This window comes from Heterodontus francisci, chromosome 7 (genome assembly GCF_036365525.1).
Source record: "Heterodontus francisci isolate sHetFra1 chromosome 7, sHetFra1.hap1, whole genome shotgun sequence".
NCBI classification, from domain to species: Eukaryota; Metazoa; Chordata; class Chondrichthyes; order Heterodontiformes; family Heterodontidae; genus Heterodontus; species Heterodontus francisci.
This window is the reverse complement of record NC_090377.1, coordinates 68417822-68438271: the sequence shown is the minus strand read 5'-3', so window position 1 is coordinate 68438271 and position 20450 is coordinate 68417822. Positions and strand designations below refer to the sequence as shown.

The 20450-nt window shown below is 42.2% G+C and overlaps 1 protein-coding gene across 9 annotated transcripts in view; it reads right to left on the bottom strand.

Moving 5' to 3' along the window:
- Positions 1-20450, bottom strand: part of kalrna (kalirin RhoGEF kinase a) — a 980827-nt gene that overhangs the window by 77350 nt on the left and 883027 nt on the right. For 6 of the 9 annotated variants that reach the window (XM_068035333.1, XM_068035338.1, XM_068035339.1 and 3 more), the window contains 2 exons: positions 9410-9654; positions 1055-1114 (listed from right to left, as the gene is read on the bottom strand). In XM_068035333.1, the coding sequence (XP_067891434.1) occupies positions 1055-1114; positions 9410-9654 (305 nt within the window). Of the gene's footprint in view, positions 1-1054; positions 1115-1866; positions 4169-9409; positions 9655-20450 lie in introns of those variants that run through there. The other 3 variants (XM_068035343.1, XM_068035340.1, XM_068035341.1) reach the window with 3 other exon arrangements.

Sequence of the window (20450 nt, the reverse complement as noted above, 5' to 3'; positions counted from 1 at the left end):
CTCGGCCATGCTATTCTTTTGAGCTGTCATGCCAAATAATCAGGTCAGACCTGTACCAATTGTGAGTGAGGCTGAGGTTTTCGATCTTGAGTGTGTGGAAATGGAATTTACATCAATGGGGTGGTAAAGTGGGAGACCACAAAAGTCTTGGTGGGGGTGGGGTGAGGGGGAAGTGGAATGAGGGTGTCATGGGCAGAGCTAAGGAAGCAAATATTATTTAGAATGGTGTAATATTGTTTAGTTTTAACAGTTTTTAACAAAATCATTATTTTTGCACTAAAATAAGAATATCAGTACTGCTGCTTACATATATTTTCCCTTTTCCAGGACAAAATGTCACAATTTTTAAGGTAATTTTAATAACAAACTGGTGGTTTTTAATAAATGTAATTAAAACACTTATGTAGGTAAGGTTGCAATATTACATTAGCATTAACCTAGACAGCTAGCTGAAATATACTCATGTCAAAAGTAGTTGCAAAGTTAACCATTTGTCTTGCATTCTTCCCTAAGACAATAACAGCACAGTTTGTAATCGGATTGAGACTTGTGGCATTGTTAAAACATATACTACTGAACTACTGTTCTTTAATAATAGCCGCCTGAGCAGAGTGCTCTTTGACAAAGAGGGTGGATAAGCAATACTATCCATCTTCTCTCCAACTGAGAAAACTAACGTACAACATCAGATATGTACAGAGTCTCTGTCAGTGATGTACTGTGGCCAGTTGGTGGGCGGCAGGCTAAAGTGTAATTGGAGGTGGTGGAAACCCAATCATTTCCCTTTTATCCTTACTTCATCGAAAAGGCCAAGCACATTATCTCCTTTCAGTGTCTTTCTTATCTATTGGTCTGGCAGAAATCAACAGTGCACCACTGAGGATTTCACAATTCTTTATAGCAACTCATACTCCTACAAGCAAAAAATGAAAGTCAATGACAAAAGCCTCCAACTTAAAGAAGAAAATTGTGGCTTGATCATCATTGTCCTTTGATCACTGACACTTAATCGGCAGACTCATTTGAATATCATATGCAAAACAGTTGTTACTACCTCCATGCTAGTTTTAGGGTCAAGATCATCACATTCGGATTCCTCAGAACTGTTAGACTCCTTTAGTGCAGCATGAGGGAAAGAAGAGCAAAGTTAGAATTAGTAGAGTGGTCGATTACTTCATCAGTTTGAAATGCAATTCTTGACCAAAACTATGCCTAGCACATCGGTGATTGAAATCATTAACCCCTTTAAGAGTCACAACAGACTTGCAACAACACTACATTAAAATGCATCTATTCAAGAGTTGCAGTTTATGAGAAAGTTTACTCTAGCTCTACACTTTCTCAAATTCTGCAACACACAATTTAGCAATAGGAATTTAGAATAATATGCAGAAGCATGGAACAATGCACTGAACCCCTTATGACACTGTACTCAAGTTGCCAAAAGCTGATATTCATATTTTCCCACATGGTAGATAATCTGACCTAATCCCTGACAGTAACAAAAAGTGTTGACCAAAAACAAAGAAACTAACAGCTCAAACTTAGTGGGTCACTATGAATCAGTTCCTTGTTTGTTCAGGAACAGTGTTACAAGAGATGTGGGGGGAGGTTGCATGTTCGGGGAAGGGGGCTGCAGTTTGCTTTGCAGGGAGAGGAATGCATTTTAAATGATTTTTTAAAATTGTACAACTTTAAAGAAGTTACGAAGAGAGAAATTCTACTGTAGAAAAATTAGAAATGGCCTAAAGTTCATTCTTAGAAGAGCCAGATGGACCTGGAAAAACTTTAGCTGCCCAAGCGAACATTGTTCAATACTTTGAGTGAGTTCACACTTTACACACAGTAAGATAACAGACAACAAAGTTATTAAAAACTTTAATTTATTCACAATTTCTGCAAAATAATATGGTACACGGTGTTATCAGAACTCCAGACACACCCGCAACCTGTGATAAACAGAAGTGCATTTACTGACAACAAATCAGCAGCATTATTACTGCCAACGTTGATGGCCTTGTTTCTGATAATGTTAGTTCAAAGATAAGTGTTAATGTGGGCTGCTGAAGTAGGCTGTTGTTCAAAGGTCAAGTGACAAAGTTTGCATTTACTCAGAAACCTTTTTAGACCAATGAAACTGAAGTGGAGTTTTATACATTATTTACCAGTGTAAAGAAGTTGTACTTTGCTTTTGTTCAGTATTAGTTTTGCTATAACAATCTCTGTATTAGTGAATGGTTAATGCTATTAATCTTACCCAGTTGCAACAAAACAAATCTGTAATTTAGAGGTTATAAAACCACTCAAATCACCACTTTGGGCAATAGAAAACACAAAGTTGTCGAAATAGCTCGTGTGCATTAACCATTTTGATTCTTCTGCAATAGCAAAGTGTTGCAGGCAATCTAAGCAAGCAATCCTGCAGGAGTAATGCCTTGTGACCAGACCTTTACAGCATCAACACACAGCTCCTAAATGTCGACTCACATTACTCACATTAACAGAGGCTTTGTTGGTCAGAATATCCTTGGATTTACGAGCATCATTTTCAAACCTCCCTTCATTTTTCCCACTGCTTTCCTTTTCTCCACGTTTTCTCAAATGCAGTGATGTATGCCAAGAACATGACTTCCTGTTATACCAAAAAATGCACCAAATAACTTGAATATCTTAGGCTTCTGATGGATATGGGGCCAAAAATAATCCCCTTCACTCGCAAAACTCTGGCAGCCGTCAGTAGAAAAAACCCAGAGAAAACAACTCTCTCAAAACAAAATCAACCAAGATGTCTTATTTCTATTGGCAGAAAAGCCAACAGATTTCATAAACAAACATTTCCCCAGACTAGGAAATCTGCACCACTTCTCTGCTGCACATCGCATAATCTCACAGGATCTGAGTTTCTCATTTGCAATTTCTTCAACAGTCAGTGATAATGCACATTTAACATCCTATGAGATTATGAAGTATACAAGATTGAAAATGGCAGAAAGTGTTGGCAGAAAGAGATGAATGTTTCACCAAAATTAATGATTAAAATGCGATACTGATTATTGGCCACATGTGATATGATCTGGGTGAGGAGTGCAAGTCCTAACCATTATCAGTTCAGGGAATGAGTGCTTTAAGGTGTAACAATTACATGTCTGTACAAATGTTGCACCTCTAATCACTGCACGTTAGAATTTAGCAGAACAGTTTTTGCCATTTTACTTAATTAAAGCATGCTCATATTCAAGATTTATTTTACATATTTAAAATACATTTATTATTAGTTACATTACAGGTACAACGAAGAGCATTCTGACTATATTGCACAACCTGACTTTATTTATATGGGCATATTAAATAGTGCAAAATATTTTTGTACAGGAATGTATTAGGAGGAGTCCTGGCAAAAAGAAGAATTTTTTTTTACAATATACTGTCAATAAATTGGAAACAAAAAGAAAATTAAAAAAATTACATGCTGTACAAATTGCCATCAACAACAAAAATCTCTCCATCTGCAGGAGTTAGGCCTCAGTTCAACATTGGGCCTGGTGCCAAATGATTATAAAAGTCAAAACAAACATATTAGTAACACAACATAAACATACTTCCAGTCCAGTCATTTCCACTTTAGTGTAGTGAGGGTTAAAAGTAAAACATGCCATGACTGCATAATTGTCACTTGTATAACAAATATTAACAGAAAAATGGAGCTGCCAGACATGGCTCCTCTAAGTTGAAGATCCAGCATTCACTGGGTACTTATGAAGTTTGTTCCAACAGCCTTGTGGATAAACTCAGGAGGGAAAACCCGCCATCTTTTTTCTTTACATCCACATACTGCTTCCAGGGCAGCCACCTGGCACTTACTTGATGCTTCCTTCGTCAGTCTCTGTGGAGTAGTCACTGGTGTAACTCAGGATAAAGCCTGGAATCCACCCTTCAGCAGCAGGGGAGTGTTCATTCGCAGGCCGGTACACCAGGAACATGTTTTGTTGGTTAATGGCAAGGACCTGAACCAACTCTCCCTGAAACACGCAGATCTCATTCTCCTTCACTGCAACGTAATCTTGAGTGACCAACATGGTAGAGGTCCCATTGCATCCAGCAGTGTTGTTCTGTGCAAAGCAAACAGTATCCAATTAGAATTCACTGTCTGCATTCACATTCCGAGAGCCTGTCAGAGATTAGAGGAGGATGGTGATTTTCTAATGTTGATCATCAGGAAAGTGGGTTTAAAAATCAGTTCACAAAATGACAGGAATAAAATACTTTTCACCCTCAGTAGCATTACCAGTAGCTTGCTTTGGATCTGTGATACTGAAGTGGTATTGTAGAGCACAATGGACATGTCCTTCATGTGCTTTTGTGTAATGAAATAGTAAAACCACTTATAAAGTGTTTTACTACATACAATGCAGAGACAAATATTCCCAAGACAAGCATATTGAGGTAATTGCATCATCTAACTATCCTGTGATGCCAACACTATTTATTTAATTTATCTACAAATTCTGTTGTTCAACATTATGAGGATCTACCATGTAAAAACCTGTATTTTTTGTTATATTGCATATCTAATGGATTAATTGTGGGTGTCCATGTTAATCGCTTTAATTTTCCTGTGGAAACAAGCACCATTTCAGCAGGGTACATCACTAAAGTTATTCTACCTTTTATGTTACCAATGATGCATAGAGTATAAAATAAATTCCATATTTCAATGGTCAGCATTTTACGAACTTTTACAGAAACGTTGCTGTCTGACAGAGAAGCAGTTGATTGGCAGTTGATACATATCACTTAATATTTGGTGCAACACAAGATTAGCAAATCATAAAATTATCTCCAGATGTAAACAGTTGGACTGGTCATTCTAGCTCTTTTTCATATTCCCCAAAGAAGAATGAGTGAGAATTTTCCTGAAATGATCTATGCTGCCATTGCTCCCTTTTTTCAAATTGTGTGCTTGCTCATGGCCTGCAGACAGTTACAAACAGGTTTCATGGGTCTGCTGATTTGCATTCTCATTGGTGCAGTCATTGGTGTAAAACCCACGTAAAAAAGGTATAAGTAACAGAACTTCCTGGAAACTTCTGTGAGGCCTGTACTGGCTGTTTACTCGTCTGGAGCAGACTGAGGAAAAACAGGTAAGAAAGGAACAGTGCTTGACTCTTCCACGTCATTCCCATATATGCTTACTATACTTTTAACTTAAGACCACTCTCAAGCACTGCCAGTACCCAAAGAGCTGCAGGGCAGGACTGCATCCAAGAAAATTACACAAGACTTTACTCACAATATACACAACCCTCTTACACCAATTACTTGTCTGCACAACCTAAAAACCCCATCTTCCACTTTAATAGTCTAATATCCCCACATCTATTACTTGACCTCTACTGTGCTGCTTGCACACATTCTTCAACTGCTAGCTTTACTCTCATTTACTCTATGTTTTTGTAATCTTAAGTTGGCTCACCCCCAAAGCCTGGTCACCAGAAAGGGTATCTCTACCTCTCACCTCCTTTGAGGCTAAGTATGTGGGCACTCACTCAGCTCTTGCCATGGGAAATGGGAAGGTTGTCAGTATCTTTCAGACACAAGGTTAGCAACTGAACACGTACAAGTGTGGCCTAGGTATCCTTTTGAAGCATCACATGACAGAGCTATTCAACACTTTTGTGGGCCCCTTAATTCTGAAGGGGTAATGCTCACCAATTCTTACCTCTTACCCACCTTTCCGACCGATACATACAGATGGAGGCGATCTGGAAGAGTATGATGAAGACCAGGACTTCTAGCTGCTTCATCCTGTTGTAGGTAGATTTGGGTACTAAGATTTTAGTTTAAATTGATCAATTTTATACTGTATCCACTGTAATGACTTTTCAACCACTTTTTCGGTCCCCTTAATTCTGAAGGGGTAATTGCTCATCCATTCTTACCTTTTACCCACCTTTCCTGCTGATCTACCACAGTAACATATAGGTGGAGGAGGAAGAAAATAATGATCTGGAAGAGGATGATGAAGACCAGGCCTTCCAGCTGCTTCATCCTCCACCACCAACGCACAGTGGCAGCAGTGTGTACCATCTACAAGATGCACTGCAGCAATGCACCAAGGCTCCTCAGACAGCACCTTCCAAACCCGTGACCTCTAACAACTAGAAGGACAAGGGCAGCAAATACATGGGAACACCACCACCTGCAAGTTCCCCTCCAAGTCACACACCATCCTGACTTGGAACTATAGCGCCGTTCCTTCACTGTCGCTGGGTCAAAATCCTGGAACTCCCTCCCTAACAGCACTGTGGGTATACCTACCCCAAATGGACTGCAGCGGTTCAAGAAGGCAGCTCACCACCACCTTCTCAAGGGAAATTAGGGATGGGCAATAAATGCTGGCCTGGCCAGTGACGCCTACATCCCATGAATGAATAAAAAAAAAAATCCTGTCCAAGCTTTCTCTGCCCTGCCCCCCAGAAGTCAATATCTGCTTCACACTTGCTTCCTCTCTCCAAGGCACCAGCTCAAAGGTGTCACCCAGAAATAATTAGAACGTGGCAGCAAGGATGTGGCAACTAATGATTCACAGAGCATGACGGAGCTGGAGGAGGAGAGGAGGAAGTGGGTGAGGATATGCCACCTTCCCATTGAAGGCTGAGGAAAAAGGCTGCCTTCAAGTCATGGGATTCCTCAATTTATGAGTGGCACTTGAGGAGAAGAAAAATGTTGGAGAAATATCATACCTACATGCAGGCTCTGAGGTCAATTTCTGGCAATGTGTGACAACTGATAGCTGTGACTCTCAAGTCTTTGCAGCAACATCATGAATGCGTTTTCTTCCTTTCAGGCATCTTTATTGGAATCTGCAACAGATTTCCCCTGCTAAGAAGTGGCTTGGGACCAGTTGGTGCCAATACCTCCACAGGAGCACATACTGCAGCTCTGGAGCAATAGGGACAGAATGCATTACTGCATAAATCATGGCTTCCACACCGTGGCAGCTTTGTCTTATGGTTTTCAGGATCTGATAGCTAATACAAGACCGGCCTTCATTCGGACCACAGGTCCAAGGCACTTGCTGGAGTCTACTAGACAAACACTGCTGTTTGTTAGGACTACAGGCCCAAGGCACTGACTGGTGTCCAACTCTGCAGCATGTGCCAGCCTTCCAGCTTTGCACCTTAGATCACTATGCCAGGGAACATGGAAGGTAGGCTCTCTAGGAGCAAGGTCCATATCTGCAGCTGGGAGTAGCACCCTGCCAGAAACAAACTGCCACAAGGCAAGGTTTCTCTCAGTCCATGAGCCTTTTGCAGAGCATATGCAGCCAACTAACTACAGCAATCCTAGTTCTTAGGCGGCACCTGGAAGAAGCACGAAATTAGATTATAAAATGCACATATAACCACCCATGGGAAACATGATGTAGGTAGATTGTGTGCACTTTGTAATTTATTGTAATAAAATGGAACATGCACTGACATGACACTTTGTTATTAATGGAGGTCAATGTCATACAGGACAGTGCGGTGCTGATGTCTTCACTGATGATGATTGGCACAGTCCTGTAGGGGGAAAGAGGGCTGTTGTGATGTGGTAGCAAGAATAATAGTTTGATGGAATGTCTCTTTATTTGAAAGTGAAGGCGAAGGAGGTAAGGTGGTGTTGTCAAAGATAAACTGTGCTCCACAGAAGAGACGACTTCAGTGAAGACAAGTGCTATAATATCTTGCAGTCAATGCTGCTGATTGTTCTTCGCTTCATCCTGTGGTGCTCCCTGTCCTCTTCAATGATAATGGAATAGAGTGGTATGCCCATAGAGAAAGCTGTACCTGCTCTTCAGGTGCCCTGACTGCAGCTGGAGGTACAAAATTCTTCCATTGGGTTGACTGACACCGAGAGGGGCAGTGAAAGGCAAATGTAGGTCTTTCTTTAAAAAAATGCAAAAAAAAGGTTGAAAAAGCATTACTAAACTGCAGAAATTACTGCATAATGTTTCTAGACACTTCAATCTCCTGTGACAGCGTTGCACCTCATAGATCACAGTCCAAATGACCAAAGCAATCATGGAAATCAGCGTATCAATGTAAAACCAGGAAACTCTCAATTGCTGTGCCACTGGCTCAGTCAGCCATATACAAGTGAGGCCTGTGAGGACTCAATGGGTAAATTGCAGGAAGGGTGGAAAAAAGAGAAATTTGGGGGGAGGATTTTAAAGGCACAAAAGGGGCGGAAGTACTTTGCTCATAAAAAATCCCGCCATTTCTACACCATGAACGTGCTGACAATTCAGCCACTAATATCTTAGTAGCCCTAATGTCTTGGTGTTAGAAGACATTCGTCAATTTGCTTGGTCACATAAAAATAGTTACACATGAAGGATGACTACAGGAGCATGGGGCTGCTTCCCTTGTAAGGGGTTTGGTTTGGTTCAATGCTAAAAATGTTGAAGGTAAAATTACTCTTTTTCTGAACATAGTTAAACCCATTGAATGACTCAGGCCAGATGTTTTTAATTGAACAAGTACATTATTGACAAAATAGGTCATTATTGAATCCAGTCAACAATGCAGTAAGGCAAATACATAATATTTGTTAACAATTAAAGGCTGGTGAAATAGTAAGAAACCTCACTGGTAAACGATTTTCATATATTTTGATTCCTCTCCAAAGTTAATTTCATCTACAGGAAGAACTGTCTGGAGGCAAGATGATATGGATTGTGACTTGCAAAGATTGCCCATCTTAGATGGATGAAGTTGAGCAAGTATGCAATAGTCTTGATAGTCTTATTTGGTGACGTTATGCATGTGTTATATAATTACCTGTATAAATTTTGTTGCACAAATTACATTCATCTACCATTTATGGCCCACTAGAAATAGATGTTATGAATGTTTGATCATTTGTTGGAAATACTGTCTTTACCTCAGATTATTAGTCTAATGATTAGTTTGTTGGAATGGCTGAATAGGCAGCAGCATTGGGAAATCTTCAACATGTCGACCTCTACCAACTAGAAGGACAAGGGCAGCAAATGCATAGGAACACCACCATCTGCAAGTTCCCCTCCAAGCCACACACCATTCTAACTTGGAACTATATTGCCCATTCCTTCAGTGTCGCCGGGTCAAAATCCTGGAACTCCCTTCCTAACAGCACTGTGGGTGTACCTACCTCAAATGGACTGCAGCGGTTCAAGGAGGCAACTCACCACCTTCTCAAGGGCAATTAGGGATGGGCAATAAATGCTGCCTAGCTTGCGATGCCCACATCCCATGAATGAATAAATAAAGAATGTTTTGGAAGTTAAGAACCCGAGCAACTTGAGCTATTGATGTGCCGGTTTAGCTCTTCTGGTTAGTCATTTATTATTGAACTAGTTTGAAGGACCTTCTTGTGTAGGTACCTTGATTTGCTCATAATTGTCTCCATACTGCTGCTCATCATCGAAGCTTGTAGTGCCATTGGAGGTAGATAGCTTTAACGCTGGTAGTGATGGATTGTGAGCCGATGATTTCGGAGGCTTTTCAGAGCCCACCTGGGAAGAGGAGAGGGCTCTGATCTTGGGCTGGGGTATCCGACTTGCTTGTGTTTTGACTAAGGAGTGGCTACCACTTTCTCTTTTCATGTATTCAATTGGAGATTGCAGTGCTGTAATAAAGATGAACATATTATGGAAGGACCAGGATATTCTAAGAACAGAACAAACATGATTGGCATTATCATAGAAATAAAATCTATTGTGTAACTTTGATTCTTATTAATTTTGTTCAAATAGAAATGCAACATTACTTGGACAATGTCATAAATAATACTCTTCTGGCATCCTCAGAAGTGCCTTATGTTCCATTTTACTGCTCAAAAGGCCACAATGTTCATAGGGCTGGATTTTCTGGTTAACAATAAATGAATGGTGCCAGCTGTTCATTACCTTATACTTGCTACGAACTTTTTGAGCTTTTGCACTGGTACTTACTGTGATTAGAAAGTCAATTTGGTGCAACACCCTCTATGGGGTCTGTATGAACAGGGGAAGCAACTGTGCACCTACTTAACCAATTAGATTGAAGAATCCTCACTACGGCACGCAGAGTCAGAACTAGGAAGTGCCAAATTCAATACCAAAGCAAGTGTAGAAAGCAAAATGAAGAGAGGGAAAGAAAGATGGGATTGAGAGAGACAGAAAGAAAATTAAACATGTACTATTTGAATGTTTTTTCTTTTTTAAATCTCCAATAATTTAAAGCTGATGGAATGGAACTCCTCACTTGTAAAAGTAAAGACTAGTCATGCCGTTAAAAATTTACTTACACTGGAATGAACAAGACACAACTTTTTCTGGCAAGCTTAATGGGCATCTATCATGTAATGCACAGCAACTTCACACTGTTACATGTGTTTCAATGCCTAGTTTCTCAGTGGGATACTGCTGTAGTGAAGCTTCTGGAGGAGCAGGGTAAATCAGACAATAATTTCCTGCCATGTGCACATGCTGGAAGTTGCTGTCCAATTTACAATTTAATAACAGTAAGCGCTGATTCTCACCATTATCTTAATGCAAAATCTGGGCCAATGATCAGAAGAATAAATACATGTTGCAATTTTGTAAGTTTCAATTTGCGAGACCGTTAATATGTATGGACTGGAATTTGCTGTAGCAAAGCATCTAATGGCATCCGTTGTTGATTAGACATGTTCCTGCACCCTTTCAGTTCAAAAAAAAATGTTTGACCACAAACTTGCTGGAAGTCCGAGCTGATAATAGTGCAGTGTGGGAAACAGGGCCTCTGGGACCTGAGTAAACAAGGCAACCAACAGGGTATCTCCTTAACCAATGAGATTTAAGGATTGGGAAATCGACAGCAGAAGGAATGAAAACAAGGGTGAATTAAAGGGGGTGAATTCAATGTCAAATCAGGTACAGAAAGAGAAATAAAGAGGAATAGAAAAACTGGATTGCGAGAGAGTGAAAAACACACAGAAGGGAAAAGAAAAACAATTCTGAAAGATTCAAAGCCTGAAGGATGAGACTTCACACTGATATTAGTTAATTTTCGATTCCAAAGAGGTTAATTGAGAGTCATTAACAATTATCACATTGTTAAAATTTCACTTAAACTTGAATGGCCAGGCCCCAACTTACATTTCCAATGACAAGACTTAACTTTCTGTGGCAAGTTTAATGGGAAAATACAGCAAGGTCCTAAAAAAAGGGAAGGCTAAGGACAAGATGATATTTTTGCGAAGCTAACGGAGCGGCGTAACTTGGACAGCAACTTTGGGATTTTCATTTGCTCCCACCTGAACTTATCATTCCACTTACCAATAGTGGTGAGTGTCATTGGTGTTGCTGTTATTTTGACACCAAACTCTTGTGCAATGTATTTAGAAGATAAAGCTGCAACTAAGCCATTTAGTTTATGCAGGAATAGAGAGTTATATATCCAAGCTTTCCAATGAAACTTAAGTTAGGAGGCATAGTAAGCTGTATGGATGGGAGCAGGGAGTTACAAAGGGATGTGGACATACTAAATAAGTGGGCAGAACTATGATATTTGGGGCTGAATTTTTGCCAAGTAGGCAGGAAACAGGAGCTGGGTTTGTTTTCGGGTCAGAAACCCACCTCTGGTGGAAAACTGAGTAAAGTTAAGCTTTTTATGGGAGTAAGCCCTTAACTGATTCCTAAGCTGGTTCCCTGTCCAATTATAGCCAGTAGGGATGTGAACAGAGATGAGTCAGATGAAGTGTGAGATTGTATTAGACTCCTCAGAGCAGCCATCACCGAGGCTGCTGGTTGTCCTAAGGGAGAGATCTGCTAATTGTGCCAAAGCCTTCCACAGCACCAGAGGAGGGAAATGAGATGTCACAGGAAGGCTGGAGGCCCTGTACCCAGCACAGGGCTGCCCATCGCTTCATTAATGTTGACCTGGATCTAATGTTGCAGGCGGTGAGGGAGAGTAGGGAGGTCCTCTTCCTGGAGGGTGGCAGAAGGCGGCCACTGTGTTGTGCGGAGCAGTAATTGGGTTACTGGAGTATCTTCTTACTGTCTCTTTCTACTGTTTTCCTCTATTTGCACTGTATATATGATGACACTTTAAGCCACATGTCTGGGATTCCTTATATTGCTGCTATGATGGGAAAAGAGGTATGAGGTAGTGAAAGAGATAATGAGGGCAAAGCCTCTGGGTAGATGTGCTTCTTTCATTGGCGGTAAGTAACTAGATGTTCCAGGCTGCATCTTCCATGCATGTATTAGCACAGATATCTCAGACTCCCTTCTATGCAATGCCCCTCAACCTGGGTCCCTGACATTCATGGCATCCTCACAAGGCCTTGGTGCCCCTAGCCATGCCTGGCCACCTCATTGCGCAGCCAGGGCACCTCTCTATTCAGTGTCATCTCTTTCCACCTCCACTTCCTCCTCTCTCACCTCCTGCTCCTCCCCCAATGAGCAGTCTCCTTACAGGGCCTCACCTTCCTCAAGGGCCACACTTCTCTGGAGGACCATATTATGGAGAATGCAACAAATCACCACAATGACCGAGACCCTTGCAGGAGGGTTTTGGAGGGCGCTGGAAGCACATCTCCGGAAGTCCAATGCTCTGCTCAACGGTTGCCCTAAGCAGCAGGTGGCATTGGTTGTATGGCCTCTGTGTCTCTGTCTGGGGCGCCTATAGAGAGGTGAGTAGCCATCTCTTGTCCCCGAGGGTCCATCCTTGTACTTTGGGGGTTGGAGTGAAGATTTGAGGTAGCGTGGACTGGCAGACGATGAAGGAGTCATGGTAGCTGCCAGGAAAGTGAATGCACACACAAAAGAAGCTCTCCTTGTGGTCGCAGTAAAAGCCCTCCCTGTTGATGGATCTCACTGGCCAGTCACTGGGTGCCTTGATGGCCACTTGGGCACAATCAATAATGTCCTGCACCTGGGGGAATCCAGCAATGGCAGCGAAACCCACTGCCCTCTGACCCTGCAAGGTCGCATCTGTCATGCAATGAATGTACTCTCCAGCTCTGGCAAAGAGGGCATCAGTGACCAGTGAAATGCAGTGCTGTGCTGCTGTTTGCAAGGTGCTACTAAAGTCCACAGTTGATCCTTGGAAGGAGCCAGAAGTGAAGAAGTTCAAGACCACAGTGACTTTGACAGCTACTGACAGGGCATGGAGACCATTGCTGTGAGGCGCGAGGTCTTCGGCGACAAGATCATGGGTGTCTGTGACCGTCTGCCTAGAGAGTCACAGGCTCCTGCGACACTGGGGCTCAGTCATCTCCAGGTATCTCCATCTGCAGCGGTACATCCTGTGTTGAGGGTATGGCCTCTGTTGCCTTCCTGCCTCTCTTTCCTCTCCCATGCCCTCCTGCTGTTCAGGGTTCCGTCTTTCCTGCAGATGGTGTTGCCCCTCATCACCACTGGGCCGAAAATCTGACAGATATGCCCCCATTGCCAGATGAAGCCTTCCTTTTGGACAGGTAGATGCTCTATTGTGACTGGCAGTCTTGCCCGCTGCTCTTCTGTGCTCACAATGCCAGGGGGATGCCGACCCCATTCAATGCCCAAGTGCTGAGTGCCCACTCTCCCCATCACCTGCACAGCGCCAAGGGCACCTCCTTTCCAAATGCCGAGACCCCTTTGCCTCGCTGACCCTCTTATGGAGCTGGGGTAATGCCTTGGGGCAGCCATAACTAGCTCCCTACTCTGTACCCACCTCCCTTTAGCTGGTCAAACAGCTCCTGAAACCTGTGCGCCTCCTTCAAAATTGCAGCCTTCGCCTCCAACAAGCTCTTACCGAGCTTCTCAAATTATTTTAATTGCCTTCAATTGGGAGGCCAGCAAGATCGCTGTCCCACTCTACCCATCCTGATGAACATCGCTGGTGCTGAGAATGTCATCTTGAAACTGACACATCGGCCAGCGCCAGTATTTTTGGGCTCCCACCACCTCAGTTCCCGACCTTGGTGGGGGTGGTGGTGGGGTGGAGGGGGGGGAGGGGGGGGGGGGGGGAGTGGGGACTGAAAATTCAGCCCACGAAGTTTAACGTGGGGAAAAGTGAAATTATCCACTCGATCTGAGAAAAGCAAATCAGAATATTTTCTTAATGGTGAGAAACTAGGAGCTGTGGAGGACTAAAAGGGATTCAGCTATCCACTAATAGCTAATGTAATGGTACAAAATGTATTCACTTAAAACTGAGGTGCGAAGGAATTCCTTCTCTCAAGCAGTAGTGAATGTCTGGAATTCTCTACCCCAGAGAGTTGTGGAGGCTAGATCACTGAAACTATTTAAAGAGGAGGTAGATAGATTTTTGAAATATCGGGAGTTGAGGGTTAAGGGGAGCTGGCACGAAAGAGGAGTTGAGGTCTGGGGCAGATCAGCCATGATCTTATTGAATGGTGGGGCAGGCTTGAGGGGCCAAATGGCCTACTCCTGCTCCTATTTCTTATGTTCTTATGTAAAATGTAATGAAAAAGGCTATGGAATTTTGGTCTTTATCTCATAGGGGACTGGGATATAAAGGGAAGGAAGGGATGCTTCAGCTGTACAGAACCTTGTGAAGACTGCAACTGATATTTTGGGAATTGAACCTCAGGAAAGTTTATATTGGCCTTGGGTTAAATTATGTGGACAGGTTGTCTTGAGTTTAGCAGGTTGAGGTCTTCAAAATGATAAAGGGATTGGTTAGGGTCGATAAAGAGAAACTATTTTCTCTGGTGAGGGAATTCATAACTAGAGAGCATAAACTTGTTAGAGCATGGCTATTTGGGAGTGAAATCTGGAAGTATTTTTCACACAAAGGGTAGTGGAAATCTAGAACTTGCTCCCTCAAAGGCAGTGTATGTTGAGTGAATTGAAATTTTCAAGGCCGAAATAAATAGATATTTGTTGGGTAAAGATATCAAGAGAAGTGGAGCAAAGCCAGGTAAATGGAGTTGAGATACAGATTAGCCATGGTCTAACTGAATGGTGGAACAGGCTCAAGGGGATTAATGATCTACTCCTGTTCTTTTGTACAGTCATACCTGTTTATTTGAAACTCACTTACTTGCAATTCCTGTTTTAATGAAATCATTTCTAAAATCCCAATTTTCCCCATATCTCCAATTGTGAAAAATTTGTCTCCTGCAATTCTCACTTATATACAAGTGTGTTACACAGAAATCCCACTTTAACGAGACTTATCACCTTTAAAGCTGAGGATTTCACCTCTCAAGCTGATTGGGTTCAGTGGTCATGTTGTAAGATGTAATAATTCTTCGCAGCATTAAAAGCTCATGAAATGTGAACACTTTTTTCTTTATTGAAAATATTATACTATATTCACTCTTGCTGTAAGATGCACAAAATTTAGGCTAATAAAAAGAAAAAAGGCGACTTGCATTTATATAGTGTCTTTCATGACCACCATACACCTCAAAGTGCTTTACAGCCAATGAAGTACCTTTGAAGTGTAGTCACTATTGTAATGTAGGAAACATTGCAACTAATTTCTGCACAGCAAGCTCCTACAAACAGCAATATGATAATGACCAGATAATCTGTTTTTTGTGATGTTGATTGAGGGACATCAGGACTCCCCTGCTCTTCTTCAAAATAGTGCCATGGGATCTTTTATGTCCATTCCAGATGACAGACAGGGCCTCAGTTTAAAATCTCATCTGAAAGAACATCCCTCTGACAGTGCAGCACTCCCTCAGTACCACGTTGGAGCCTTGAATTTTATGCTGAAGCTCTAGAGTGGAACTTGAACCCATAACCTGCTGATTCAGAGCCAAGAGTGCTACCAACTGTGCCACAGCTGACACCTAATGATAGTGGCTGTGGAGCAGACTACCCTTAATCTTTTTGCTTTTGTTAGTTCCCTTTTATAGAAATCCCTATTTTATTGCAATTAAGAGGTTGGCCCGAGCAACTGCAATTAAATGGGTTCCACTGTGTACGAGAAAAAGTAGATATTATTGTGACTTCCAGGAGGGTTGAAGAATTACATTCACAGGCCTGTCTTAGCTGAAATTCATCATCATCAACAAGTATTTATATAGCACCTTTTATGCACTAAAACTTCCCAAGGTGCTTCACGAGTGTTATAAAGCAAAAAATGACATGGAGCGACATAAGGAGATATTACGGTCGATGGCCAAAAGCTTTGTCAAAGAGGTAGGTTTTGAGGAGTGGCTGAAAAGAAATAGAGAGACAGAGAAGTGGAGAGGTTTAGGGAAGGTAGGCCTGAGCATGGGGCCTAGGCAGCTTAAAGCACGCCTAGCATTGATGGAACAATTAAAATCAGGGATGCTCAAGAGGCCAGAATTAGAGGAGCAGAGATAACAACAGCAAATCTGTTGCAACAAATCTGTTGCGGGGCTGGAGGAGATTAGAGATAGGGAGGGGCGAGGCCAGGGAGGGACTTGAAAAAAAAGGATGAGAATTTTAAAACTGAGGTGCTGCTTGACCGGGAGCCAGTGTAGGTCAACGAACACAGGAGTGATGGGTGAACAGGACTTGGTGCAAATAAAGACACCGTCAGCCGTAGTTTGGATGACCTCAAGTTTATGGAGAGTAGAATGTGGGAGGCTGGCCAGGAATGCATTGAAATAGTCAAGTCTAGAGGTAACAAAGGCATAAATGAGGGTTTCAGCAGATGAGTTGAGGTTGGCCAGGGTTGGCGATGTTTCGTTCAGTGAACATGGTCAGTCTTACTGATGGTGTGGATATGTGGTTGGAAGTTCATCTCAGGGTCAAATATGACACCAAGGTTGTGAGCAGTCTAGTTCAGCTCAAGACAGTTGCCAGGGAGGAAGATGGAGTCAAAAGCACGGGAACAGAGTTTGTGGTGAGGACTGAAGACTATAGCTTTAGTCTTCCCAATATGTAGTTGGAGGAAATTTCTGTTCATCCAATACTGGATGTTGGACAAGCAGTCTGATAACTTAGCAACAGTGGAGGAGTTCAGAGAGGTGATGGTGAGGTGGAGCTGGTTGTCCTCATTGTACATTTGAAAAATAAAGCTGTGTTTTCGGAGGTTGTTCTGTGTGATAAGAAAATACCACTGGCATTAAGAAGGAGGGTATATGATCAGTGTGTGCTACTGACCATGACGTATGGGGCAGAATCATGGACAACTACAAAATATATAGAACAAAAACAGTGTACATCTCAAAGAGCAATGGTAAACATCTTCATTTGTGATAAAATCAGGTGTAATGAAATATGCCAGAAACCAGAGTTAAGCACATCATTCAGAAGATAAAAGAAGCCAAATGGAGATGGGCTGGGCTTGTTGCTCGAAAAACTGATAACAGGTGGACAAAAAAGGCAAATGGAGTAGCAGCCAAGAACAGGAAACAGAAGCGGGAGACCGAGAAGAAGATGGAGAGATGACATTCTATCATACCTCGGAACCACTTGGGCGAGAACAGCAAGGGATAGAGATAAATGGAAAAGACAAGAGGAGGGCTGCATCCTACAGTAGATGAACACAGCATAAATGATGATGATGATGATGATGATGTTGCCAAGGGGCAGCATGTAGATGAGAAATAGGAGGGGTCAAGGATAGATCCTTGGGGGACACCAGAGGTAATGATGCAGAAGCATGAAGATAGAATAGAACCAGGCGAGTGTAGTCCCACTTGGCTGGACAACAGCAGAGAGATGCTGCAGGATGGTATTATGGTCAAATTTAGTGAGAAGGTGACAATCTAGAATCCAGTTTTTGCTCATGATTCAATCTAAAGAATAAGAATTAGGTCACTGTGTAGAATGAAAGCAGTAATAATAAGTTTTGGTTACAAACAATATCCAAACAGTCTGAATGACTTGATGTTATTTTGTCTTACTCTTGAAGCCAGGTGTAAACACTCAATGCAGCTTGGTGACTCAACACATTCTACTGTGGGCCTTAGCTGGACCTGTGAATTACATTTTCTCATTCACACTTTGGTGGGGTCTTCCACAATCTAGAAAAAACACATTGGGCCAGGTTTTGCTGAAGCAGGGCATCTCACAGTGTACCCCATCATTTACACTTACAATTGCACGTTTAAGTTTTAAATTTTTTTGCCCATAAAGTTGCTGGAACTGCAAGCCAGTAATGGTACAGTGAGGGCAACAGGGCATGCGGAGGAACAACAGGACAAACACTAAAGGATTGAGAAATAGGAAGTACTGAGAAAGAAGATGAATTCCATATCAAATCAGATACAGAAAGAGAATTAAACAGGGGAAAAGCGAGCAATAGAGAAAGAAAGGAAAAGCAAGAAATTTTTTTTTTTTTAATTGCGTTTTTATAAACTCCGAGAACAATTCAGAACCTGAAGGAATGAGATTCCACACTTACAATTGCTTATTTTCTGGGCAAGAAGAGTTGTTTGGCAGTCATTGACAATAATGTCATTAAAAAGGCATTTACATTGATGATGACTAGACTTAAATGTGGTGAGTTTAATGGGCAATTAATGTGCAAATACTGCAACTTCATAAAAATTATAGGGAGGTTAAGCATGAGATGCCATTTTCAAAAAGCTAACAGCGGAGCAGCACAAATTGGTCAGGAATTTGTGGAGATTCGTAATTCATGGGGTCGTTGTTCCTTGGTAATAGATGGTGGCCAACTTGTGCATTAACAACAGCGTGCATGCATTTTTTTAAGCAAAATGTGACCCATAAAATATGTGGTCATTTAAATTATAACATTAAAGGGGATAATTTTCAACTTAACTGCTGGGTGGTAATGTGGTGGAGTGGATCACTTGTGTGTTCTATAATCTGTCCAATTTTCATGTTATTGATTTGCACAGGCGGTGAAATTGGAAGTTACTCTCAGCAGTTTTAAGGAGGCTTGATGGTGTTAATTAGTTGGTGTGCACAGACTTGGAGCCTATGATTTGAATCCTCGCCTCTAATACAAGCATGCCAATCTCAGTTGAAATGTCAAACACAGCATCAAACATGTTCAAACAAAAACAACATATTTATATTGTGCCTTTAGCGTAATAAAACATCCCAAGGGGGTTTCACAGGAGCATTCTAAAACAAAGTAGGACACCAAGCCACATAAGGAGATAATTAGGTCAGGTGACCAAAGGCTTGGTCAAACAGGTACCTTCTAAGGAGTCTCTGAAGGGTGGAAAATGAGGTAGAGAGGCAGAGAGGTGCAGGGAGGAAATCCAGAGCTTAGGGCCCAGGCAACTGAAGGCATGGCCACCAATGGTAAAACGATTAGAATTGCGGATGCTTAAGAGGCTAGAATTAGATGAGCACTGATACCCCAGGTGGTTGTGAGGCTGGAGGAGATTGCAGGGATAGGGAGGGGCAAGGCCATGGAGGGTTTTAAGAACAAGGATGAGAGTTTTAAAATCAAGGTGTTGCTTGACTGGCAGCCAATGTAGATCAGTGAGCACAGAGGTGATAGGGGAATGGGACAGGTAGAAGTTAAGACATGCAGCAGAGTTTTGGAGGACCTCAAGTTTACAAAGGGTAGAATGTGGGAGACCAGCCAGAAGTGCACTGGAATAGTCAAGTCTAGAGGTAACGAAAGCATGAATGAGCGTTTCAGCAGCAGATGAGCTGAGACAGGAGTGGTTGGGCAATGTCACAGAGGTAGAAACAGACAGTCTTAGTGATGGTGCGAATATGTGGTCAGAAGCTTATCTCAGGGTTGAATATGACACCAAGCTTGCAAACAGACTGGTTTAGTCTCAGATTGTTGCTAGGAAACGGATGGAGTTGATAGCTAGGGAGCGGAGTTTGGAGTGGGGACTGAAAACAATGGTTTCAGTTTTCACAATATTTAATTGGAGGAAATTTATCCAGTACTAGATGTCAGATAAGCAGTCTGATAATTGAGCAACAGTGGAGGAGCTGAGAGAGATGGTGGTGAGGTAGAGCTGAATGTCATCAGTGTACATGTGAAAACTAACGTTGTGCTTTCGGATGATGTCACAAAGGGGCAGAATGTAGATGAGAAATAGGAGAGGCCCAAGGATAGATTCTTGGAAGACACCAGAGGTAATGGTGCAGGAGCAGGAAGAGCAGCCATTGCAAGTGATACTCTGGCTACAGTTGGATAGATAAGAATGGAACCAGATTAGAGCAGTTCCTCCCAGCTGGACAACAGTAGAGAGGTGTTGGAGGAGGACAATGTGGTGAACTGAGTTTAAGGCTGCAGCCAAATCGAGAAGGATGAGGAAAGATAGTTTACCTTTGTCACAATCAACAAGGATGTCATTTGTGACTTTGATGAGAGCTGTTTCGGTACTATGGCAGGGGTGGAAACCTGATTGGAGGGATTCAAACATGGAGTCTCAGGAAGGATAGGCACATATTTGGGAGGAGCGGGACACTTTCAAGCACTTTGGAGAGGAAAAGGAGGTTGGAGATGGGGCAATAGTTTGCAAGGATAGTGGGGTCAAGGATAGGTTTTTTGAGGAGAGGGGAAATAGTGGCAGATTTGAAG